The sequence below is a fragment of the Amblyomma mixtum genome, chromosome 2 (genome assembly GCF_055824585.1).
Source record: "Amblyomma mixtum isolate Tamu chromosome 2, ASM5582458v1, whole genome shotgun sequence".
Taxonomy (NCBI): Eukaryota; Metazoa; Arthropoda; class Arachnida; order Ixodida; family Ixodidae; genus Amblyomma; species Amblyomma mixtum.
Genome location: NC_143013.1, coordinates 278,211,814 through 278,237,681, shown reverse-complemented (window position 1 = coordinate 278,237,681; position 25,868 = coordinate 278,211,814). Strand labels below are relative to the sequence as shown.

Genomic DNA, 25,868 nt, shown 5'->3' with positions numbered 1-25,868 from the left:
TTCAAGTGTTGCCAACAGAAACATTTCAGGACTGGCTAAGAGCAGATCAGCAATCGTTCCAGCAAGGTTATTTGTGCTGCCATCTATGGTTAGCAGCTGAAAGCGCATCGAAGATGCAGACGAGTACTCTTATTTACTCTTTGATGTGAAAGAACATTGAAAAATTAGCAGATGTTGTTTAGGCTTATCTGCATAGTATATATATTTAAATGGTATTTAACGAGACAAGTAATTGAATTTTTGAGATGGATAATAGTTACGCATGATGTTATCCATAGATTTCAGACAGGTTAGTACTTGTCTTAGTTTGAAGTTGTGCAGAAAAAAAGAGAAAGCCTTCGTGTTGAAGCGCCTTTATTTCTTAGAATCTTATGATGGATCAGGTAGTTTTTCACGAACAATATGGAATATAGTTTAACTGTACCGTTGGAACTTGACGGAAAATAATTTCCGACATTCATTCTCATGTGCATCATGGTTCGGAACAACTTATTACTGATTCCATCGGCAGGTTGATGCCGCTCGGAAAGTATCCTTCTTCCCCACGCATTTCTTCTTGCCTGTGATGAACATATTGTTACTATTGCGTCATTGCACGAAGGTCGCAAAATCAGGAAATATATCTATTATTCGTACAGAGCAGTAGATAATGCTAGGCCGGCCTTGAATTAGAGATGAAATTGTATCAGGGAAATAAGAAGATAATAAATGTGGTAGCGCCGCCAGGGTTACCTGTGCCGTCGATAAAGACGATAAGTACAAATCAGTGCTTGAACGGAGAGCGTTCGGAGCATGCAGAGCCGGTGCTCGCCACAACGCATTAAATAAACGTGGCCTGTATCGCCTCTCCAGTGACCGACATTACATTTATCGCGGATAAAAAACGAAGATCACTTTGCTATACTGTTCTCGCGTTAGCAGGCAGTATATGTTAGCACAAATTAGACGGACATTTAAGCTCCGCCTTTAAGGATAGGACACGGCAGCGTTAACGGCTCCCTTCGGCAGTTTCTCTTCACTGAGCCCCTTTTCTTTGTTCACATTCCCACGTTCATCACAATTACATCAACGTAAATTCCACATGCTAGCATTTGAACTCTTACAAACTGCAGCTTACGCACACAATGTTTCTCTAATTAGTATCCCACTAATTACATGCCTCTAGTTCACTCCACTAATTACATGAATCTAGTTCTCTTCGCTAATTACCGCACTGCTAAGCTCCAAACTCGGCCAACATCAAACACGCATCAGCCCCTCCTAGTAAGACGGCAGCGACCTGGCTGGGCAAGCGTCGTGGGTTGGAATCGTGGCTAAACTTTATAGAAATTTTTCTTTGCATAACATCATTGACTTTATAAAGTTAACTCGTTTGAAACATGCGCCGACCATTAAATTATTTTTGTTCCAGACATACACCCGTGACGTCATGCGTGACATGCATTTTTCGACACAATAACGCGGCCAGGACGACACCTCTGGACTGGAGCCTTAATGTTAACGTGTTCGAAACGACGATGTAAAACTGCAGATCAGATCTGCGGTCACTAATACTATCAGTCCGAAATCAGACGCTGGCACCACCTATAAGGTATAAACACAATACGCCTTCATTTTACTATTTTCAGCTATAACGATAAGTTAGTGCGAATCGTCCTGCTCAAAAAATTTTGGCGAACAGTTTTTCATCAACCAGCTACAGATCGATGTTGACATACATTTCAGGAACAGTGCACAACAATTCCTGCGCTTGAATCTGGCCATGCGGTAGGTATTGCCAGTACGTGTGTCTAAATAAGAGTGTCTATGGATGGGTACAAAATCTGTGCTTTCCCTAGCTTGCTTAATTGTGTGGTGCCATCGGCAAGCTTGGACACCCGGCTGTGGAGTCATTGTGTCTGGAGGAAACGGACGCGCTTTTCAGAAGTACAGATGTTGCCTTTTGCCTCCTTTGTTTTCTTATTGGCGTTTGATTTCAGATTACATTTTCGATTTAGATTTTTTTTTAGCCCGTGTTCAATTATTTCGATTTTTTTAAAGTCTGCGATAGCTCTGCTGGGGCAGGCATTCCCTCACCTTCTTTTTTATTCTTTTTGTTTATTTTGCCTACCAAAGGGGCTTCCAAAATGAGAAAAATGAGGTGTTCGTCGGTCCATCTTGTTGAACACCTGCCCCTCATTTAGAGGCTGCAAAATTTTCTTGCACAAATATGTTCAACCTTACTTCCGTTGTCAGTATATACGGTTTCTTCCAGAGGTAGTTCTATGAAGGGCATTCTGTTGATGAAAATGCCATAAACCCCATTTATGTCTCATTAAACCAAGCAGAAATCATTTACTGCTCAACGAAAAGGCGTTAAGGCAGGCCTGCGCCAAATGTGTCACATGGTCGCGAGAGTAGGTGTTTACAATGCGCAATTAATGGTCATGCCCACTAACTTCATGGTCATGCCCCTAATTTCATGGGCATGCTAACAACAGGGCCATACTCACCAACTTCATGGTTATTCTCAATTACGCCATGTCCACGCCTGCCCACTTATACCGTTCTCACGACCCCTAAACTGTAGTTATGCGAGCCAACAGCAGGATTATGCCGGTCAAGTCGGCATAGTCCACGTTGCCACGGCAGCCAGTGCTGTAGTTTGAAAGGCTGTGCGTCTAAGATAAGCGCTAATCTTTGATGCCCTGGGGAAGGGTGAAAACTGTCGGAGCTTTTCAGGTTTTTCTTTTTTTTGTGTGTGTGTGCAGCCTACTTTCAGAAATGGCGTGCGAAGTTTCGCGCGGAGTATCTGGCTGACGAGCGTTATCAGATGGTGACTCACAGCAGTATATCACACCAGGACACATTGAGTGTGCGGAGCGATAGCATCTCATCGGTTCGCCACTCTGCAGCTTATCCTTCGCGCAGCCATGTTGTGCTGGTTCAAGGAGAACCGTTGCTATGTGGGCTGCACTCGTAGCCCGACCAAGCATTGCAAGCACCAAAAGAATATGAACTAGGAGACGCGATTCGTTTACTTCTGTAGCCTCTTCCCCATTGTTTTAGCCGAGTAAGCTCGGACAGAAAGAGGACAATTTCACTTATGCCTTCCTTTCACAGAAACACAAGCTTCAAAGCATACTTGCAGAGAATCCTCAGTGGTTTTCCCTTTACCTTAAGAAAAATAGTGTCTTTCAGCCTCCTCCACGGTAGCACCTGTATGCGACTGGAGATAATCATGGCTAGGGATTAGAGAACTGGTGCTCACTCCCACGGACACTCGAATGGTCGATGCGTCTGCTCGCAGCTCGATGGGCAACCTGGAATTAGCTGGATTGCATATTACATGGCGTTGGTTATTGCTTCGACAACGATGAATCACAGAGAGCTGTGCTCTGACCACGACAGTCTCAGTATCGCGTCATACTAGGAGAGAACCAGTGACTATGGAACTGCGCAATGACATGTCACCAATGGCGCATATCAAGTGTATAGATTCAGTGTCAATTAACGAGAAATATTTTTCTTGCTGATGAGCAGATGATGTGTCTTTTTCTGGCGGTTTTAAATTGAGCAGAAAATGTAATGCCCTCTTATAAACAGTCGAATTTGTTACCTGAGAGGTATTCATACGAAAAGTGTCAAAAGAGGGCATTTACTCATTATTATTTACCCAAGCTTAGCCATACGGCTGCAAAGCGAAGTTCTGCAGCTTCAACAGGAAATTCCTAATTGAAGAAGATGCCTTTCATGCTATCCGTCCCTGTTAACACAGCTGGTAGAGCGACTGGCCCAGTGAAGTGGTAGTCGCGGGTTCGGTAAATTTCTGTGTAAGCTGTCCGCAGCGGTGGCTCAATGGTTACAGCGCTCGGCTGCTGACCCACAAGACGCGGGTTCGACTGCGGCCGTGGCGGTCGAATTTCGATGGAGGCGACATTCTAGAGGCCCGTGTACTGTGCGATGTCAGTGCACGTTAAAAAACTCCAGGCGGTCGAAATTTCTGAAGGCCCTCACTACAGAGTCCCTTTTAGCCTTAGTCGCTTTGGGACGTAAATCCTCCTTAAACTAAGCCACCACGGTGGCTCAGTGGCTATGGTGCTCGGCTCCTGACCCAAAAGACGCGGGTTCGATCCCGGCCGCGGCGGCTAGAATTTCTTTCGAAGAGAAATTCTAGAGGCCCGTGTACTGTGCGATGTCAGTGCACGTTAAAGAACCCCAGGTGGTCGAGATTTCCGGAGCCCTTCACTACGGCGTCTCTCATAGCCTTAGTCGCTTTGGGACGTTAAACCCCACAATACCAAACCTCCTTAAACTAAGCTAAGCTAAACTAACCGAAACTAAACTAAGCTAAGCTAAGCTAAGCTTAACTAAGCTCAACTAAGCTAAACTAAACTAAACTGCATAGCTCCCTTGGCATCCTTATGGCTCTGCTTGGGTGGATGCTAATGAGTAATTACTCCTTTGTTACAAACCTATTCCACCTTGGGGGATTCCCCTAAACAGTGGACCAATGAAGAGTTTTAATGTGTCACATAGATTGACGGAAGTCTGCTACTCACCGCTCCGGATTATAATGAGCATTCTGCAGAGACCGTTGCAGGAAAATACGAATTCCCCTGTGTCGCCGCGGTGGCTCAGTGGTTATGGTGCTCGGCTGCTGACCCGAAAGATGCGTGTTCGATCCCCGCCACAATGGTCGCAATTCAATGAAGGTGAAATGCTAAGTACCCGTGTACAGTGCGATGTCAGTACACGTTAAAGAACCCTCGGTGGCCGAAATTATCCGGCGCCCTCCACTACAGCGCCGCTTTGGGATGTTAAACCACATGAAACCAAAATAAAAAACCACGACAAATTTGCATGCAGACCTTGATGCTGGCACGGGTTTCTTCGTTTATTTGAGTGCGAATAAACTTGTTCAGAGAAGGCTGATATCATGGTATTTTAAGAACCACATGACAGACAGATTCTGCGAGCGCGAATGTTGCTCTTGCTATGTTAGGCTAAGGAAATAATTATATCTCGTTTTGAAGATGGCAGCTCTTTTGTTACCGGTTGCACTTTCATGAATGAAAATTTACTGCCAGCTTAAGCGCCGTGTGCCTGGTGACCTTCGTGGTGGCTTTATGGTTAAGCCGTTCGGTTGCTGAGTGCGAGTTTGGGGTTGGGATCTCAGCTTCGGCTGCCACATATACACGCTGCTTTCAGTGCAAGCTAAAACAACCTGAAGCCGTCATAATTAATCCGAGTGGCTTTCGCTACGGCGTGCATCAAAGCCTACTGGTTTCTTTTTTTTTTCATGTGTTAAAAACTAGTGAATTGTTTTAAGCGCTATCGATGAAAAGTACCATTAGCATACCATACCGCTCTTAAAAATGATACCGACCGTTGACATTTAGCTCTGCATCTTTTTATCTTGCCTGTTGTTATTTTATGCAACCTAATATCTTGTTTTATGGTTTCACTTGCTTAATTATCGGTAGAGGGAGGTAGCGATCACTTCTGGTATGGAATGATTCAGAGAAAACTTGATTTGCTCCTAGTATGCCCAGAATGTATGACAAACAGAATGTGTTATTGAAGTAAGGTGGAGGCAGTTCCCTAAACAAAGACAACAAACGGAGTCTTGTTTTGCGCGGTTTCTGACGTGTTTCTCGAATCAGGTTTATGCCTTGAACATTTTTGCCACGTTTGTGTAACGTCAAATTTTAGAAGTGTGCCATTCGCCATATAGAAAAATGTCCTCTTTTTATCATCATCATCATCATGTTATTGTTTTGTTTTTACAAGTGTTTTTTTTTGTTCTCGTTGTTTCCTGCGGACTTGAACTTACTACCTTTTTCTTTAACCTCCTTTATTTCAGCAGACTCGCACGAGGCTTTTGGCACAGGTGGTGGTTAAACTGTGTGCTTTAAATCAAAGCAGCTTCTACTATTAATTTGAAACAAACTAATTTTTACCGCGAGAACATGTGGCAAACAAGCAAAAATTGTTTCTTAGTAATCTTATTAAAAAACGCTGACATTATCTCGGTTTCATGTATTTCTAGAAGGTTCTTCAAATGGGTTCCCGAAATTCTAAGGCGGCTACTGAAGGCCCGAAGACAGGTAAGAAGGAGTATTTTGTTTCCTTTTCTGCTGCAATATTATTGCTTTCCCACTCCTAATTCTTGAGCAGTATTGTTAAACCTTCTAACCAGATAGTTGCCTTTGCCAGCAAGCGGCTGCAATCTGAAAGGGCGTGTTTTCAATCGCAACCCTGTTTAAATAAAATTTTCTCAATGGACACGCCCTTGGTGCTTTTTTCAGAGGTAATCAAAGCCTGTCACCGCTGTCGCTGACTCGTAATCGTGATGCTACACAGGGAGTTTTTTCATGACGTCGCCTGACTGTTTTCCACCGTATTCTTATTTCTCGATACTTGAGAAAATGAGTACGCCTACTTTGAGGCCATGTTGACAGGGATTTTTGATTTCCTTTTTGGTCACGAGACTAAGTCATAATGCTTTGCTCTCCGCGTTAATTGACTGCGCCTTTACGACTTTCCCATTTGACTGAGCATTGTTATTTTTTTGAGATATGATACAGGTGCGGATTCAGAGATCTCTTACCTGTTGTTGACTTGCGGAACTGACGCGAATGCCTTTTGGAAGCGATAATGTATCTCTAAATTATGCATTTTTGAGAGATTTATTGCAAATCACGACGAAGTCTGAAAGCGTTCTGTATTTAGCACCATTGAATTTTGCAATTTACACTTCCAAGCAAATCAATGGATTCCTAGAAAAAAAATAAAAGCAGTGTTCACAGCTCTCCACACCAAACAGTATAAGTGCAGCCTTTAAGAAGAAAGGTTTATGCCAAGCCCTGCAGGTCGGAATAAAGCTTCATTTCCTTCAGATAGTTCTAAAGACTAATGTTGAGTTGTTGACACAAGTTGAAATGACCTCTAGAGAAGTCCAGAACGCCTTAAACGTAACTCTGGTCGCCAACCTTTTTGTCTACCGACATCGTGCATGCTATTTTTCGCTGTCTTTCTGATACTCCTTGAGATTGTCATGGATCCTGTCTATTTTTCGTGAACCATTTTTGCAACACACAGTATTTTTGTTCCTCTGAAGCGCCACAGGTCGAGCGGTGCGGACTTTCCACTGATAACAGCAGGAAACAATGCGTTATCAGTCGCTTTATCTTCTGACCGCCCACCGCGTAGGTCACTTGTCTATGGCTTTGGGCTGCTGAACATCAGCTGACGAGTTTACATCCAGATCGCGGCAGTGGCATTACGATGGAAGGAAAACAGAAAACCACCCATGCAATAAAAAAAATGGCGAAAAGGAAAGGCGCAGTAACTATCTAACTTCTCGATGGACGCCTTAACCACGCCTTGAGCTAGGGGAGAAAGGTGCGAGTGAAAGAGAAGAGAGACAGGTGACGTGTGGAGGGCTCCGGAATAATTTCGACCATATGTGGATCTTTAACCTGCGCTTACATCGCACAGCACATGGGCGCCTTTTGCGTTTCGCTCCATCGAAACCCGGCCACTGCGGCCGGGTTTCGCGTGATATTTCGGTTCTTTTTAAAGAGCCCCAGGTATTAGATATTTATGTGGAGCCCTCCGATTCTGGCCGCCTTATTGCCCACACTGCCACTTACCTTTTCTGAAATGAAAGTACATTAACTATTCGCCATCTTAATTTTCTTACAAAGGCTTTTGTGGATCCTATTATTATTACTACTACGCTTACAAAAACTGTTATCGCATTGTTGATATTCTTAGTAATAACATTATGCCATTGGTATCGTTGATGTTGTCCTGGTCGGTAGAGCATCTCTGTTCGCTAACTGAAGGACCGCATTTTGCAACTATTCAGTTCCGTTTTCATTACATCTGGTACTGACGTCGATCGTGACGACAGTAACAAGAGGCGTGCATCGAAAGCCGAAACAAGCTATGCCGGTCGGTTTGTAGAGCACCCGCTAACCAGCCTGCTGTCGTTGCACCCAGGCCAGCTCTTTCGCTGCACAGTCACCGCATAGTCTATTTGCTAAAATGGTATCAGCACCGATAAAGCTCGTCAGTCGTGTCAAACGCGAGTCATGTCCCATCATTCATCCTGTGTCGCAACGGGTGCGCCAGTTTGGCATCGGCGTGGGACACGTTATTTATGCAGGTGGCACCGCGAGTGTGTTCCTGCTGTGGCCAGGGTGATGTCAACCAACACAGCTTACGTCATGGGGAGCAGGACTAGGTTTAGGTTTGAACTAACTAGAGATAACCGAATTACTGCGAACTAAATGAACCTTTATAGAATACGGGTTCAAATTTCATTTATGCTGTGCGTTGAGGGTATTCTGTGCTCCTCGTATAGCGAGCCTTTGTTCCATGTTGTATTTGCGTGAATACATGCAGATGACGGCCGGCTCAAGGTTGGCGATCGTGTGGCCGTCACCATGGAAATGGAGAACTTCAGGCTTCTTCAGAACAGCCACGGGGGATGGGAACCCAACATGCCTCTCGTAAGAACGCGAACTGAAGTGTGAAGATGTGGGTTTTAACGCCTACTAAAATATGATTCTAAAATGCAAGTGATACGAAACAAAGGAATGTCCTCGTGTCATTGAATAACGCTGGTGACGATCTTACCTGGATTTAAGAATGGTAATGCAGTCGTGCACAGGTATAGTGTGCCTACGCTTGCGAATGAGCATGAATAGTTTTCGTGCTAAATTGTGTGATCTGAAATCCAGGAAGAACGTCCCATTTATTTTTGATTGCCATCTAACCGTTCGTGGTTTTATTGGGCACGAATACAGAGGAGAGCGTTTTTCGTGCGCAAGGAACATGATAGCTGATTGAGACGCAGTCCAGAAAACTGCGTTAAATGCAGCTAATCTCGACCGCTACACAGTCAAAATATCATGAACGCATCTCAATTCACGGTGGTGAAAAAGTAAATCACAAAAGAGCTTCAACTGTGGCCAGATATACAAAGATTTACATGACGCTTCTATCACACTTAAACGCTTGGTGGGTATGGAGTCCCAGTTCATTGCAGACCTTCAAAATGTAGTGCTTCGATCTCAAACAACCACTGCAGCGGACAGTAGGAGCAAGCCCATTTAGCGATACTGTACTAGGTTTTCGCAAATTTAAGTGTACCCAGGAGTAGTCTGAAGATTAGACCTACTAGCTTAATGTTTTCCACTATTCATTAGGATGCACTGAAGGCGGTTAATACGCCATAAGGTGCGCTTTAAATGTGATAAAGAAGTTAGCCCCCTTTTGTATTGTAGATGGCTTGCTTGTAACACGTGAACAGCTTTGATGCATGCAAGATTCGACTTCTATAATCACTGTGCATGCATCCGTAGATACGACCGCAAACTTTAAGCGCTTACTGTCAAGAAACGAGAAGTACGTTTAAAGAGAATATTAAGGTAACTTCTTCTTTATTCTATTGGTCGCACTGTGTAGATTGAATTCCAGAACATGCAAAGAGATGACGTCTGAAATAAAGCAAGAACAATCGCACCCCGTCTGTGAAGCCGCTTTTCTTGATGTTGGAGGCTTTAGCTGAAGCGATTGTTGAATATCCTTGAACTTTGTAAGATGAGAGTACTCAGCGCTGGGCATTCAACAGGCGTCAGAGATAGTTGTCGTGTTGGCATTCTATTGTTCTGGCTACTCAGTAAATCAGAGCTGATAGGGAGGACATAAAAGTGGTGTCTGCAAAGATGTTTAATTCGGATGGCTCCGAGGCGCCAAAGGTTGTCATTCAGCTCCGTATCACAGTCAATTGGCACGGAAATATAAGCTACGCCTTGGCGAATACCGAGCACAAGTATCAGGGCATGTCATACGTGGCGGTGCACTACACGATTTGCCGGTCACTTGCCTAGTGGGTGACAGGTTTGGCAATTTTTATTAAATCAACACCATGCTTCGGCGGTGCCGCGAAATAGCCCAAGAAGGATCGGCGCTCGTGGAACCACGGCGATTGCTCCGTTTCCTGATTGTTGCTCCTATTCTGCACATTCTGACACATATTCTCACATTGTTTATATATTCTGACACTGCTGCATATTCTGGCAATTTTGTCAGAAATTTGCTGAGAAATGTACCTTATGAACGCTTTTGCATGCGTGTTCGTCGGCTAACAAGAGAGAAGAGCCTCTAGATGTCATTTTGCGAGTTTTCTGGGGTCACTGATATTGACAGCATGGAAACTGGATGTTTCCACGCTGTAACGGAGTACCTGCAGGACTATGACAGTGCAGTTATCAGGCACTCGGCCTATGTTTCTAGAAAGGTGATTTGCCTGATCTGGACGAGGCTGTGCAAACAAGTGGTGCAGTTTGTTACAAAAAATCGCTGAGCACCAAGACTAACGGGCACACTTCTAATTAGATTTCTGTGCTGTGTGAGCACGGGCGTTGTTACGGCGTGCGTGTATGGTGGTATCATACTTTTTTATTCACAGAGAGCAAAGGGTAAAATGATTTAATTTCAATTTCGTTCACTGGAAATCCATGTCATTCTGATTCTTTTTGGAGTTTAATTGCCCATGACCTCGCTGCCACTGAAATCGGTCAAGCATACGGCTAGACAGGAAGAATAGAATAAAATGGGGTGAAAAGAATTTATCATAGTGGGATTGCATTCATTGCATGCGTTTCATAAACTGCTTACGTACAAACTGAGTGCATAAGGCGCGCTTGATTGCTCTCAGAAAAAGTGGGCGGAAAAAGGCGAGCTCATTAGTCTGGCTTTCTACTTGTACACACAATTATAAATGTGTGTTATTACTTAAACACGGTTAACAATTTTGAGAGCACGGAAAAGTGCAAAAGATCTCATTTTATAAGTTGAAACTGAAGCGGCAGTGATTGGCGGCAACCTCTTCTAGCTATTTTGCGGAGCGGCATGACATATTGACCATCGCTGGGTGTTGCTTACCTAATTTCCTGGTCTTGCCATTCACCTGTTGTACGATAGCCTCTATTGCCGATGTCATGATTTTAAAAATTTCTCCAGACCGCGCGTCAACCGGTTACCGCTCTGCTTTCACGCCGGTCGCTTTCAAACGCCAGAAAACAATTCTTGCATGTCCCTCGTATACCTCGTTTACATCCCCAGCAAAGAGGTTGTCTGGCTCTCACGTGGTCTCCACCATCGAGAAGAGAGAGGGAATAAAGTTTATTAATAAAAAGTAATTACGCGGGTGGTACACCCAGGTCCGGGAAAAACATTGGCGAATAAGGTCGTCCTGGCCTGACCGATAAGCTGGCGCTGAGTTAAGGGGCGCTCAGTGTGAGCAAGCTTCACCTCCCATTGCTCATGGCTGAGTTGCCGTAAACTGTACGCTTTACATTGCTCGGGGCAGTTCCAAACCATGTGGAGGATGTCGGAAATCTCTCGAAACAAGCGCCAGTCTACGGTGATACATTAAAACCAGCGATATTCTACGCAGGCTGACTCCGGAAGCAGCCTCCGTAATGCCGCCATATTATATCAGTTCATGTGCCTCCCAATGGTTCGTGAAAGTCACCAATATAGCAAGCGGAGCTAGAGGAGTCGGGAGGTAGCCGCTAAAGGAGCGCGGTAATGACTGTAATGGGAACGAAGCTACACGGGAAGCTCGGTCATTGCCTGAAGTTTGCTTCGTCCTTATTTCTGTTCAACATTTGTTTTTAATGACATGCTTCCAAAGAAATGTCATAAAGTGCATTTCGGCGAAGAACGCCGTGAATGCTTGATTCAGCAATGAAAATATTAAAGCAAATCAGGAAATAAGATAAACGTCAACATGCGGATAACGATAGAAGTCGTGAACTTTGCACTCACGACTGAAGACATCCGATGCTGGAAAATTAGTTCTGGCACTCGTGACTTCATTAAGAAGTGAAATCTCGAATTAGTCCCGCAGATACCTGCTGTGTATTTTTAAGGTGTTCGACTATGTTTTTTTTTCAGATTTTTGGGAACGTGGGCACCGTGCGGGAAGTGAAGCCTGACGGTGGCGTCATGGTTCACTACAAGGTGGCTAAGTCCACGTTTCATCTCAACCCTGCCGTGTTGGAAAAAGTAAGCGAAGCAACCACAGTGGAAAATCTTTCTGCGTGCTGTAAAAGTGGATGCGAAGGGGGCGAAAGGAGCGGCCTTTTCTTTAGTAAAGAGGCTGTGGAGTTCTTCGTGAAGCCGAACGCATATTTCCAACTGCTTATCTCCATTTCCTTAATCGGGGCTGAAAAGTGTTGCTCGCAATGAGAGAAGAAAATGTCAGAAACATTGACTTCTTTTTCTTGCTTTCCAGCTTCCCGCTTTCAAGAAGAACGACAAGGTCAGGGTCTGCGAAAAGCTTGAAACGCTAAAGGAACGGCAGAATGGCCATGGAGGATACACGGAACAAATGGCGGGGGTAAATGCATGACTCATCGTTTTATTTTGTTACTCTGTATTTTAGGGAAGGTGATACCCGTATGCACTCATTATCAAGGAAACTGTGTGTGTCATATGGCTTAAACAAACCTTTCTTTTTCTTCGTGTGGCCACACACGTCACATTGTTTTTTTTTTTGACCGAAGCTCTGCAATGTGCTTTTCTGCCCATGCAAATTGCGGAGGTATTCAGAGTTGAAGTGGAAGTTAGCACCAGAGTAAATTTTTCTTCATTTTCTCCTTTGTTGAAAACTGAGTGACCTTCATGGAGAGGGACGAACTGATGAGCCTCGCTGGGCGCGAAAAGCAAAATAAATACTTGCGATTGATAACGTTTTTTTCCCCTGACACTCCGATAATGACAAGTTGAATGAACAACAAATGATGCATTGCTTATGTTTAGAACATTGCTGAACCCTACACAGCAAACTCACTGCTCACGTGGCCCTTCTATCTGTCGTCACCAAAGTCATGAATGACCATAAAGAAACTTTGTGCTATGCTTGCGCACTCGCACACACTCACGTGCACGCGTGCTCTCACGCACAGGCGAACACTCACAAGCTCGCTTTGTATTGAAAGATGGCGCATAACAACGGCAAAATTCCTCGCTTTCAGAGCATGTAATGTTGCATAAATGATATAATAACCACAAAACTTCGTTACCACCTTAAGTTTGCTCCCTTATCATTCTTTCATGTGTGTCAAAAGTAACTCGCGGATTTCTTTATTACAGTGCGTTGGCAAGGTGGGCATTGTGGTGGCCATAAACCCCGATTTCGACATATTCGTGGACGTGTGCGGCCACAAATGGTTACTCAACCCACTCTGCTTGGAACCCGCTCCCAATGCACGTGTGGATAGATCAGGTAGCGTTGACGGCCAGACTTGAGCGCCTGCAAGCCATATTTGAGAATGAAAAGACGTTGGGAGGTGTAAGGGTTGCATGCTGCTGGGGTACAAAAACTTTGAGATCACTGCGCCGAACCGCATTGGTGCAGTGCGAAAGGAAAACGTCCACATACTATGATGACGTCCGTGGCTGTTCTGAAGTCCATGTCCTATATCGACGTTCATGGCTATTTAGACGTCTAAGTGTATTTTTCGCGTTTAACTAAGTAACTAATTACACCTGATACAACAAATTTTTACCACGGCAACATTTTATCACACACTATCACACAAAGAAAGCATTTCCTGGAGTCAGTGTCATTTTAAAGAGCGTTGCTCTCTTAGGAAGGGACGTCACGGCAGCCACAGAGGCACCACTGAGATTAGGTACATTTCTGGAGACCATAATTTCGTGTCTGCGCTCGCGGAAACCGCAATTTCGATTGCACTGAAAAGTGAGTAATTATAGACTATGTATTCCTATCCTCCGAAGAAATACTACATGCAAAGCTGTTACTTTTCACGTTTGATTGAAAGTTCGTTCAACAAATTTCATTAGGATAAAAACAAAGCTGCATTACAAGAGCGAGCATCAGCTAAAGCTTTGTTGTTTCATGTTTTATTAAATCATGTTTTTTGTGTCTCATCATGACTATAGCCTGTTTTTTTTTCCTACCAGACGGAGAACACACTGCTCTTGGCGCCATCGAGGCCTTACTACGAATGGCGATTGAAGATGATGAAGGCCTCATTGGACAGGTTGGATTCTGTTAACTGCCAATAGTTCACAGGCTACGGCCTACAGCGGCTGACTGTGTAGTTTGCTGAAGAGTGATATTTTTGTGACAGCCAAATCGAAAACAGCATTTTTTTTCAATAATTTTTACGGCCTTGACATAAGACTAGCCCTCGTATCACACAGCATAGCTTCCAGTAATGAAAATGGCGTCCAGTAATTAAGGCTCCGCTCACGAGGTTGTGCATTTTTTGACTGCTGAGCACAAGTAATAGGAAACTTCACATGCAGTGTTCGCCGCTATAGTTACTTTGCTGGGCTGAACTGTTACGCTAAATAATAAATAGTGAAACTATTTTGGCCATTATGGCAGTGGCGTGATGGAGAATCCTTCGCGAAAAACATGTGTTTAGATTTGCTGGCTGTTCATTTCGAGAGTACAGAATTCTCAGCGCAAAGGAACTCTCAAGACGTACAGTGCTTACTACCAACTGAGGACTACTTTCACTGTCTCCTATAACCTCAACCAACAATCTGTTTGTCATCAGTCTATCTTACCAGACCAGAGCCAGCATTTTGTCCCAATTGCAGCGAAACAGCAGTAAAACCAATTCCACTTTTCACAGCGGCCTCGAAGACGTAGCCTGGGTGAGACGCCTTTGCATGCGGCTTGTTTCCACGGGAACGAGGACATGGTGCGGACATTGATAGAGAATGGATGTAGCGTTGAAGCCAGAGACAGGGAGGATGACAGACCTTTGCATTACAGCGCTTTCGGGTGAGTGACAACTTTCTGCTATAGTGTACTGTTTGAGACCTGCGTTTAACATTGTTCGAAATGCCACTTCGTGATGGAGGTACTAAGGCGAAAGCCTTTAATGGCTCATACTATCGTCCGTTAACAAAGCGTGTCACACGCGTTTAACTCGGGAACTAAAAAAGAAGAAAATCACTGGTTGCTTCAAATAGAGGAGGAAGAAATGAACCGAGTAGCCAAGTTTGACGACTGTAGATTAATTGGTTACATAATTATAGGCAAAAATGTCGAAATTGGGTTGAAATAGCGCGAACGTCGATATAGCCACGGGAATGGTGTGACGTCACATCCACCGGAAGTCGTCAAGACATAGTGAAAATTGTCACAGAATGATCGGAATAACGTCGAATTAGTGTCAAATTAGGTGGTAAAATGTGTAATTAAGCGTAATTAAAACTTAGGATCCCCGTAAGATGTATAATTTCGGTATCGGTATAGCCAGGGGAACGGTGTGATGTCGAATCCACTGGAAGTCGTCACGGCATAGTGTCCTCGGCTTTTGCCTCTCAACACTTTAGTTGCCAAAGTGTCCTCGCAATTTTTTATTTTATTTTGGTGTGAAATTACGGCATGCAGAAAAACTTTCTTCTCGTCTAACTTTTCATTAGCGGTAGCTATTGGGGTGCATTTTAGTTATTTGTGAAATATTAAACGTACAATTTTCTCTATACCCTAAGAATAGTCAACAAACTCAATATTTAACCTTTGTCTTCGTGAAACATGTCGTTTGCTACCAGGGTGCCATAGCAGAGGATGCAGAAATAGCTTGGAGCTTCCTGGCATCTTGCGAACACGAATGTGTTCTTAGAAAAGTAACCTAAATACTGGATAACTATGCCTGCAGCAAAATATTTCGCTAGCCGTAGACTTCCTGCCATTGGCATTACGACCAATGTTTTGCAACAGTGGCAGCTTCAGGCTGTGTCACTTCTATGAACTGGGTGCAGCACAATTCAGCAGCGAGCGTGTTAGTATCCTTTTCAAGCCGCTTGGGAAGTGGAACCGGGGGTATAAGAAGGACACATCTTGTGGCGAATGGCCGAGGCTGAGGATAGGATACACATCACAATTTAGAAAACAGATGCGAATTTATCTGCTGTACTTCACAGCTACAAAATCTGTTCGTGTTCTCCAGAAACGAGCCGGGAGCCATGCGCGTTTTAATAAACGCCGGAGCGGACATCAACGCACAGAACGATAAGAAGCGGACGCCGCTACAGGTGGCAGTGATCAAGGAGAACGCCGAGTGCGTTCAAACGTTGCTTTCCTACGGCAGTCGCATTGATGTCAACACGAGGGTAAGCACTTCAGTCCATGTTGTGAAGGCTGTTAGCGCGAACTGCTCATCGCGTGTGGTGATTTGCAGTTACACTCGAGCCCACTTATAACGGCGGCAGATATAAGAACGAGGACGGTGATACCGTCACACTATCTGTTAGGGCAATGGGATTATACCTGGGGTACAACTAACTACAGTGGCGGCATAACTCAATTAGAACGAGCGAGGAGGTGTCGCAAACGCGGCCCCGCGATAAAACAAGAGTCGCACGTGTAGTAAGCGCAGGGATCGATGAGCGTCTCTGAGCTCCCCCCCCCCCTCTTGCCGGAAGGAACACGGGGACACAAAAACATAATAAAAAAAAGCGATACACTGCAGTCAAAACACTTGAAAGCAGCTTGTTGAAAACTATATAGGGCTTGAGCTAGGGCATATGTTTGACCGGTCTGGAGAGCGTGGAGAGCGCCGCGATATGTCTCCTTTGAAGAAGCCGACGCGCATAACGCACCTTTCTAAGAAATAAACGGCAGTTTCATTTGACTTCGTGATTTTGGCTGTAAAATAGGAGGTGCGCTTACTACGAATCTCGGATACTACGGACGCAATCCGCGGGGCCTCTAGATACGTTATAAGTGCGCTCGACTCTATGTAAAAATTATTCGCATTGCTTTGACGTGAATACCAGAAAAGTCCAAAAATGAGGTCTTCGCTTCATTTAAGGGGGAGGTTTCCTGAGTGCTTTCAAATTTCGTTCCAGGACTTTGTAGGGGACACGCCGTTGCATGACGCCATTGGCAACGGTAACCTCGAAATTGCCAGCCTGCTGATAGATTTTCCTTCCGTGGACATGACAGTTACGAACAACCGTGGTTTTAATGTTCTGCACCATGCTTGCTTGAAGGGGAAACACCTGCAAGTATTTGACTGTTTTTCTTCGTTTCCAAAGAGCTTGGTCGTGCTGTGTTCAATGCAGCTCGAACAAGATAAGATTGCGGCAAGAGAGAGAGAGAGAAAACTTTATTATGGCAAGTGTGTTAGACCCCCTTGGGTCCCTGCACCACCGCACGGTCCCACTCTACGTCGGAACGTTCATGTGGTGTTTGTCCATGACGTCGGCACACCGAAGCAAAGCGTCATTTTTGATTATGTCTATGGGTTGGACATTTCGGTTTTATTTTTTGAGAATTCGGTGGACTTTTTTCGGTTTTTTATTTCGGAACCGAAGTTTCGGTTTTTTTTTTGGCGAATGTTATTTTTGACGAATGACAGACTGACTTCTTTCGGTTATTCAGTGCAGCAATCCTGTGCTGTGAACAGTCAGGTGAAGCTGATCTCGGTGTTTTTGGGATCATGAACACTTTATTTACAGTAACTAGCGTGAAAATGTTGGAGCTCTACTTGCGCGTGGTCTGCCTGCTGATGGCAACAATGAAACTGCCGCCCAATCGTCGAGTAGCCAGAACATACTTTTACCTGTCAGTGTCCTGCATGCAGTTGATCAACCTATTTAACCGATAAACTGCTCTAAGTAGGTGATGGCAGTGAACAAACACAGCTAGCAGGTGGCGAGCATGCGGTGCTTCCCGGTCTACAAAGGCGTGTAAGCTAGCAGAGCAATACCTCAAATAGCAGAACTGCGCTACTTATCCAGCAACGTACACCATCGCGGAATCATGTCCCTGGCTTCCTGTTTACTTAATTGCAGCTTGACTGAGTGTAACTCGCATTCAACAGCCAGCTATCTATGTCTTGCATGCCTAGAAAACTTCGCCGCATTGGTGGCTCAGTGGTTATGGTGCTCAGCTGCTGACCCAAAACACGCGGGTTCGATCCCGGCCGCGGCGGCTAGAATTTATTTGGAGGAGAAATTCTAGAGGCCCGTGTACTGTGCGATGTCAGTGCATGTTAAAGAACCCCAGGTGGTCGAAATTTCTGGAGCCCTCCACTACGGCGTCCCTCATAGCGTCAGTCGCTTTGGGACGTTAAACCCATAAAACCAAACCAAACCAGCCTAGAAAACTTACCTTTTTCGGTTAAAACTGAGTTAAAAACTAAATTCGGCGTACTTTTGTGGGTTTTTTTTTTCGGTTTAAACCGAAATGTGCAACCTATAGCTATGTCGTACAGGTTGCCATGCTATTTCGCTACTGCGGACTAATTTGTGCTTAAATTTGGCTCCTGATTTGTTTTTTTCCTCCTGGCATGATATCTGGGGGAGGCGGGGGAGGCCTCATACCGCAGGCTCTACACCACCAGTACTATGATTGTCTACGCTGCTTTATTACTATAAATTTTAGTGCGCCCTGTTGAGCCGCTGCCTCATGTTATTTCCATTCATACACGAAACGCTATAACAACGCTGCCACAGACGCGCATATCTTTCTGGAACTAACACGAACTTGTCCTTATTTCAGCATTGTGGAGAAAATCATCTCGAGGCGACCTGACATGGTGAACATGCCGAAGGCGGACGGATTCACGGCTTTACATTTGGCAGCCAATAACGGACACTATCGTGTCGCAAAGGCCTTGCTAATGAAGGTATCTTCTTTTTTTTTTGTTGCTAGAGAAAGCTTTAGAATGTAGTCCTCGTTGACGCGCAGCAAGATAAACGTTCTCCCCCGAAATATTTCTGTTACAGCAAGCGCCTTCGTGGGTGCAGAAACGACATGGGGCTAAATCAATTTTTAACACCTCTTATTTCAGTTATAGAACGGTATCTTCTTTCGGACCGTGAAGAATGAATGGAATTGATTGTATACTAATAACGAAAATATCTTCTCGACTGTTATATCTGTTTTAGCAAATAAGACTGTAAAACGCTGGGGCTCACTCAGCCTGTGTTGGTTAAGTTGGTCTTTCTTCCGTATTGCAAAACTCCACCGTCGTCAGTTACCTGCGACCCACAGGTGGAAAAAATTCTGATTACTTTCACATATAGTATCAGAACCAGCAGACACTGAAATTTTCTCTTTTTACTGCCCAAGCAGGAGTCGTTTACTGAACTGATAAACCAATTGGTGCGAACACAAAGAACAATTTTCCCACAGGAGGTTTTCAACGCTTATATCCTTGCTGGCCGCAAAAGCTTAAATTATCTTGCGGGCGACGTCGTCTGTTGTGGAAAAAGAAATTAGAGTGGCGTGAAGAAGCGTGAAAAGAGCAGAACTGGCTCAGCAGCAAAGGCAAGTTAGGGATATCCTAGGTGCAACCAAGGAGAAGTGGACACGGGAAGCGCATATAATGCGAACAAGTAACAAATGGTCACTTAAGGTGACTTAGGGAATGTCAAGAGATGGGAAATGGAGTAGCGTGGGTAGGTTAGATGAGGAAGTTGGTAGTTACAGGGTTGCCGTAGCTGGCGCAGAACAGTGTTAATAGCAAGTAAATAGGAAAGGTCTTTGTCGTGCTGCGGAAGCGGCTAGGCTGATAAAGAAGATAATTATCGCCTCTGATCATTGGCGGTGTTAATCTTCGGCGTTGTAAAATAATATATCGAAGGAGTGGCAGCGTGCTACGTAAAGACAGTAGCCAAAGAGAGAATTTCTGACACTTTCTTTTTCTAAAATTCAAGTTTTCTCTGAATGTGGCGTAATGTCTTTTGTAACAATGCGAGGCAACGATGCTGAGCCACTGCAGCAGTGCCCCTGCTTCAAATTTCAGTCTTTATCGCTCCAGTTTTTTTCATCAACTTCCTTTCAGTGCCAAGAAGATGTTAAAAGAGCAAAATTTTATCGTCGCTGTTGAAATTTCAGCTCGCTGTGCAAGTTGTGTTGTAATACTCCTATGCGATGAGTTGAGATCTGCATACTTTCAGTGTTTGAGGGACTGGTGAGGTGATTTGTAGAAACGAGTCCAAATAACGAAATGTCGAGAGATGCACGCACTGCTCATACATGAAGCCTAGAACACGTAAAATAGAGGGAATATGGGCGAGGTCCCTCTGCATGTCTTACTGTACTGACATCACAGAGTGCTTGTAATAGAATAAGTGCTGCCCCTCTTTTTCTGCGTTTTTATTTTTCACATTGCAGCTTTTTTTGTATACAGCTGCTTACGCTGCCATGACAAATACTGGTTGATAATCGCCGCTTCTCCTTTCCCTCTTGGCTATGCCTCGTATTTCTGCTGTGTTCTGTCTTTTACAATAGCACGGTGCGGTTAAATTGATAACTATACCACTACCGACGAGTTGAAAGAAAGTCGTGACCTTACATTTGAGCAGTTAGCGCTAAGGATGCACAATTGGCTTGCCAAGAGTTTCACGCATGAGTGCATTCACTGCTGTGTTCATCCTGCAGGGCGTGTGCAGCCTGAACGTTCGAAACATTAAGGGAGAGACGCCACTTCTCTTGGCGACATTCTTCGGCCACTGGGACATTGTGGAGCTGCTAGTCGAAGCCGGTGCGGACGTAAACATCCAGGACAATGACGGGGACACTGCCCTTCACGTCGCTGGTGTGACTCACAGACTTCGGGAGCTCCTATCTTCATCGACATGCAACTCTCCTCATTTGGTGGCGGTGAGTAGGTTATATTTTTCTTATAAGCGATGACACAACCCCGCACACAAGCTGTTGCAATTTCGGAGTGCATTTAATCTGTAGTTAAAGCACACTAGTTGTGAGATGTGTGAGTTTTGCAAGGCTTCTGAGCTTTACAACAATTCAAACGACAGACGCGCGTTCACCTGTAGGGCAGCTATGAAGAGTCTTGTGAAACTGAGTGCTAGCTGCCGAGCTTGTATCATGACGCTTACGGTGGCTACGTTTAGGCACATTGTTGTTCGATCATAATAATAATAATGATTTTTATTAATTAGTGGAATCATACGTGCTCAAGTTGTGGGCTCGACTGTCAGGTGCCGTATCGGAGGGCTCCGTCATTTTTTCTCTTCGCTTCCACCGGAATGCGAGCATCACGGCCTGGAATTGAACACGCAAGCTGGCACTCCCTAGCAGAACGCCGAGCTGCTAAGCCATTGGGGCTGATACTGTTCGACATTTCACGTTTGGGCTCCAGATTAGTTATAGTAATACAAGTAAACAGTCTCCTTGTTTCAGTGAAGGAGCATTCGTGCAGAGGCGTAGTTTACTACAGATAGCAGGGTTGACCGGCAGCTACGCGTACACGTCTGACGTGACGCATGTCACACTGATAACAAAGTCAGGGCCAAAGCAGGCCTGCCTCATTGGTATTCAGATGATTCAGTGAAAGGGCTGCTCTGATCACCGTTACCCTCGTGACGCAGATTGGACGACAGCTTCCGAATGAGTGCCTGGCCCCTATCTGCTACCTGGCCAACAGAGGAGCCGACCTTTACAAGAAGAATAGGCGTGGCATCACGCCTTTAGAGATTGTCGACAAATTTGATGCCTCGCTACATGTGCTAAACTGGGCTTCGAGAAGGTCAGTATAGGTAGATGCCTTTCTGCAGTATGCACATACCTTGAAGGCGATTATGCTTTAGACTGTGCATTCTACCTGGGCGCAGATCGTGCGTTATCAACGGGTCGGGTCCAACAGGCCCTTTCAGATATCCGCTTGCCCTCATGTCAGTCCCGGTGTAAAGTATCTGAGAAGCCTGATGTGCACATAGCATCTCTTATTTTGTCGGTCAACCAACACCTTACCTCCCCTGGGAGACCATTGTTTCGATGACGGATCAAAGGGTCTCAACGGGTGTTTATCGGTGTTGTAAGAAGGACGGAGGTGGTGGCGGTGGCGGTGAAAATGCTTTTCTGGCACGTTCAGAAGCCAGGGATCAACATGGTCGGGATCCCTGACGAAAAGAAAATGACCCAGAAGGCCTCATTTTCCACAGGCATTTGCTTAAAGAGGGTGCTGAGTCACCTTTTACCAAAGGTCGAGTCTCTTTCCATCTATTGACTTATCTCTGGCACAGCTGAGTTGTAGTTCTGCAAGGTGCGTAAGCATGGCGGCTAAAGAAGCTGTCGGTGCGGCACATGGAAGGTTGCCGCAATCGCATAGCCCCACCCAACGTCTTTATCTCCTGTTTTGAGGAAGCGCTTGCAGATAGACACTGCCATAATCTGAAAATTACATTTTCATAGTTATGTGCCGCTATCTTCTTGTTAGGTGCGCAAATCAAAGCTGACATGCAGTTTTTGCTTAGGAACAAAGCTAGCAATAATAGGCCGTAGATGGTAGGGCTTGCTCAGCTTGTCAAGCCGTCATGTGCATTTATCGAGTCGATCCGCACCATATGAGGCTGTCACTGATGGAAAGCCAAGGGATTTCCCAATCCGGAACCTAAGACGGCTTTCTTCGGCACTGCTCGTCATTGGCGCCAGCCATATTTGCGCCTTTATAAGGTCCTCGTCTATTTCTTCGTATATGTGACGTCTTGTTTTCAAGCACGGCGTACAACTGTGTCGGCTTTTGTTAACATCGTGGTAAAAAAACAGAAAAGAAAGGTTCTGGTACCGCCGCATCTATTTCCTTCCAGACAGACACACAGCCTACTTCAGCACTGTCTGTGACTTCCAGTATGACAGCCGCGACGGTAACGATCTAATGGTCTGTAACGCAGTGCCATGCAGCCGCTATAATGATTTAATTCGTTCAGCTTTTAGCGTTAAAGCTTCCTGCAGACGTGGCCAAATATTGGGCTTAGAATTATTTCGCAATTTGATTCGTACTTCTAGTGTCACGTTTTCACACGCAGCCACAGGGGTACGATGATACCTGACACGCTAGTGTATTACCAGTTTTTATGGCGTAGTAAATCCGCGTTTTCTGAATCGCTAATATGATTTATATCATTCTGTTTTTGGCAGTCGGTTCGTCACTTCCGAGGCCTCCAAGGCGGAAAGCGCTGCTCGCCGTGAAAATGATGAGCGGTGCAAGATCTGCATGGAATCAGAGGCCAACGTCATCTTCAAGCCCTGCGGTCACCAGATGACTTGCCAGGATTGCTGCCAACGCTGCAAAGTCTGCCTCACGTGTTCTGTGCCCGTTGAGTCGAAAGTTGGCCTTGGTAAGTGCTGATTCTTTCGAATGAGCAGTCGTTATTGCATGCAAGCTTCAGTAATAATTATGGGACTACCGAGGAGGATACATGCCTACTATTCGCATGCAAATCCCACGTGATCGTTTCATCGCACCTACTTGATTTGTTTGGTTTGTTTATTTATGTAAAGTCTTGATAAAAGAAATGAAAAGTATTAGTAGTAGAAGCAAAAAGTTCCGGAGCTTGGGGTTGCCAGCTGCAACATGTGTGTGTGTCTTTCTTAAAGTGATGTACGTAAAATTCCATCCCTTCCATTGATATTCAGAAATTCAAGTGACAATTTTTACACTGCTAATTTGTCTTTTGAGTGGCTCAGCTACGGTTGTTTTGGTCAGCCTTCTGTTGAGTGTAGAATAGAAGGAAAGGAAGGATTCTCTATTGTGTTCTTGATGACTACATTATGACTGCGGCCTTCACCATCGAAGTTCTGTTTACGTGTTTACTGCAGATGGAACTCCTATCATATCCACGGAAGCGAATCAAAAGGCAAACGCAGAACGGGACAGAGAGCTGGATAGCAGAGTACGAGAGCTGGAGGACCGCCACACGTGCGGGATCTGCGTGGACAGACCACGTGACATGGCCTTCCTCTGCGGACACGGAGCGTGCTCAGTGTGCTCTGAGAACCTCTACCTGTGCCACATGTGCCGTCGTCCCATAGAGAGGAAGATACCGCTTTACTAAGACTGCCTCCCCCGCAATATAGACCGTGTTGCCATGTGCACCTTATGAGAATGTATCAAGTGATCGTCCAATATTTCTAACACATCTGAGGCCTTGTATTCGGCAATAAGGGTTTTTACCGATTCATTCGTTTGCCGTTTTAGCACTGGTAGCTGCCTCATCATATGTCGATGCTGGCAGCATGCAAACAATACCAGTCAACGGCTAATGTTTGGAGTTGATCTATGACAAAGGCAAGAAACCAGTGAAAAACATGGGCTTCAGAAACTTGCCTCCGAACTGTTTGTGGAAACCGTTAGTGTATAGGACAGGCGACTTACCAAAATGCTGCGGCAAGTTTCTTCAGGCAGAAAGGGAAAGGTGCAGTTTGATGCAGGATTTGCTGTGCAAGCTTAAATTTTATACGCTGGTGTGATATGAAACAAAATGTAACCAATCGAAAGAGCATGTCATACTAACTGATTTTTTAAAGGCTCTGTGTACTGAAATGTCCGACGGCGAGCGCTTAGTGTTATAACTTTGTGATAGTGATGTTTTCCTCCAGAAGGGTAAAATGTTGTGCCAGTCGGTGATATATCAGTCAAAAAGTTTAGCGCGGAAACACAAGACAAAAAGAGGCACATTTACGGGCACTAACTTCATTATGTTCAAGCATAATGCTCTTGACATCCTTTCCTATGTTGCAAACATGTTGTAAGAAACACACTTGTTCTTAAAAGCAGCACAACCATCGTACTATGCTGCCTCTTGGAATAAGTTCGTGACAAGCCCGGGGGACTAGCCATCATTTCATAAAGTGAAAGCAGTTGTTTAAAAGCTGGTCTATGACATGGTGTGTGTGAGATAGATGCGCATGCGCGTTTCTTTGTCTAGGTCAATGATCAAGTAAATGTTCAGCTGCAGGTTAACTGTCGAGTAGTGGGCCTCACTGCCTGTCTTGTGTTTCCGCGCTAAACTTTTTTGGTAATGTTTTCCACGTGGCATATCTCAAAGAGTGGTGAAAAATAACTCCAACAACCGTATTAAAGCAAAAAAGGGATGATCACTTAGTCCAACTAGCGAACTCTTACATGTAGTAGGCGATGCTTTCTTAGACACGAACTCAAATATAGACATATAGTCTGTACTTTGCCTCTTGAAATTGCTTCTAACTGAAGTGATAGATTTCGGAAACATTCTGAATTCTCGATAAAACACTGCAGACAGTAAATTTTCCGCCACTATTGCTTGGAACGGGCTACTGAAAACATGGTAAAATGTCATTTATCAGGAAGATTATACACATTTTCATTACCTTGCAAGTACATTTTTTTTAGTATATACGTGGACCAAATGCAGTTTCTACTACGGTGGTTAGCCTCGTCGTGAGAATATACTCTGTTATCGTTCGCAGCATATTCTCGCTTGTGATAGCGCAGAGCCTTCAAGCAAATGAACCTGTTCGCCGTTGTGCGCGTGGTGTACTCGACAATCAGTGCGCCATGGAACTGCTTGATGCTCCTGCGATGATTGTGTGTGCATGTGGAGTTTTTGTTTTCAGTATGGTGTGTTTTTTGTTTTGATCTTTCGTTGCATTTTGGGACCAGGAGCGTGCTAAACCTGTAATAAATATTCTTCAGAAGTGAGAAGGCTTCTTTATAGCGGCAGAGTGCCGCTTGTGTGTTATTCCGACTTCTGGCACTGGTGCGCAGTGCGCAGGCACTTTTTCTAACTATCGGTCCTAACTCAGACCCAGGTAGGGGTTTGCAGTGAAACAAACAACGAGATACCAAAACACACAGAAAGCCGTACATCTGAATCTCGTGTGCTGTTCTCAGAAAAAAATTGTGTGAAGCCTCGGAGTAACTCGGATAAGCTTCGGTTAGTTCTGAGGAGCGTCGCGCGAGCTGCAGGCAATGGGAGGGTTACCTTCAGGGTTACCTCAGGCAACCTGGAGAAATAAAACATATCACCGCTACGGGGTTTCGAACCAGCGCCAGCGCAAACAAAACTTCGCTGGCCACTGC

At 44.8% G+C, this 25,868-nt stretch overlaps 1 protein-coding gene across 2 annotated transcripts in view; it reads left to right on the top strand.

The window, feature by feature from the left end:
• Positions 1–25,475, top strand: part of LOC149364092 (E3 ubiquitin-protein ligase MIB2-like) — a 26,971-nt gene extending 1,496 nt beyond the window's left edge. Inside the window, exons 2-16 of one of the 2 annotated variants that reach the window (XM_089574103.1) lie at positions 1,412–1,591; positions 6,032–6,089; positions 8,395–8,501; positions 11,959–12,069; positions 12,299–12,403; positions 13,159–13,291; positions 13,993–14,072; positions 14,676–14,827; positions 16,002–16,164; positions 16,903–17,057; positions 18,560–18,686; positions 20,447–20,668; positions 21,397–21,554; positions 22,946–23,145; positions 23,627–25,475. In XM_089574103.1, coding sequence (XP_089430229.1) covers positions 6,044–6,089; positions 8,395–8,501; positions 11,959–12,069; positions 12,299–12,403; positions 13,159–13,291; positions 13,993–14,072; positions 14,676–14,827; positions 16,002–16,164; positions 16,903–17,057; positions 18,560–18,686; positions 20,447–20,668; positions 21,397–21,554; positions 22,946–23,145; positions 23,627–23,862 — 1,995 coding nt within the window. In that variant the 5' untranslated portion in view covers positions 1,412–1,591; positions 6,032–6,043 and the 3' untranslated portion in view covers positions 23,863–25,475. The remainder of the gene's footprint in view (positions 1–1,411; positions 1,592–6,031; positions 6,090–8,394; positions 8,502–11,958; positions 12,070–12,298; positions 12,404–13,158; positions 13,292–13,992; positions 14,073–14,675; positions 14,828–16,001; positions 16,165–16,902; positions 17,058–18,559; positions 18,687–20,446; positions 20,669–21,396; positions 21,555–22,945; positions 23,146–23,626) is intronic. The other variant, XM_089574102.1, reaches the window with a different exon arrangement.
• The last annotated feature ends 393 nt before the right edge of the window (positions 25,476–25,868 follow it).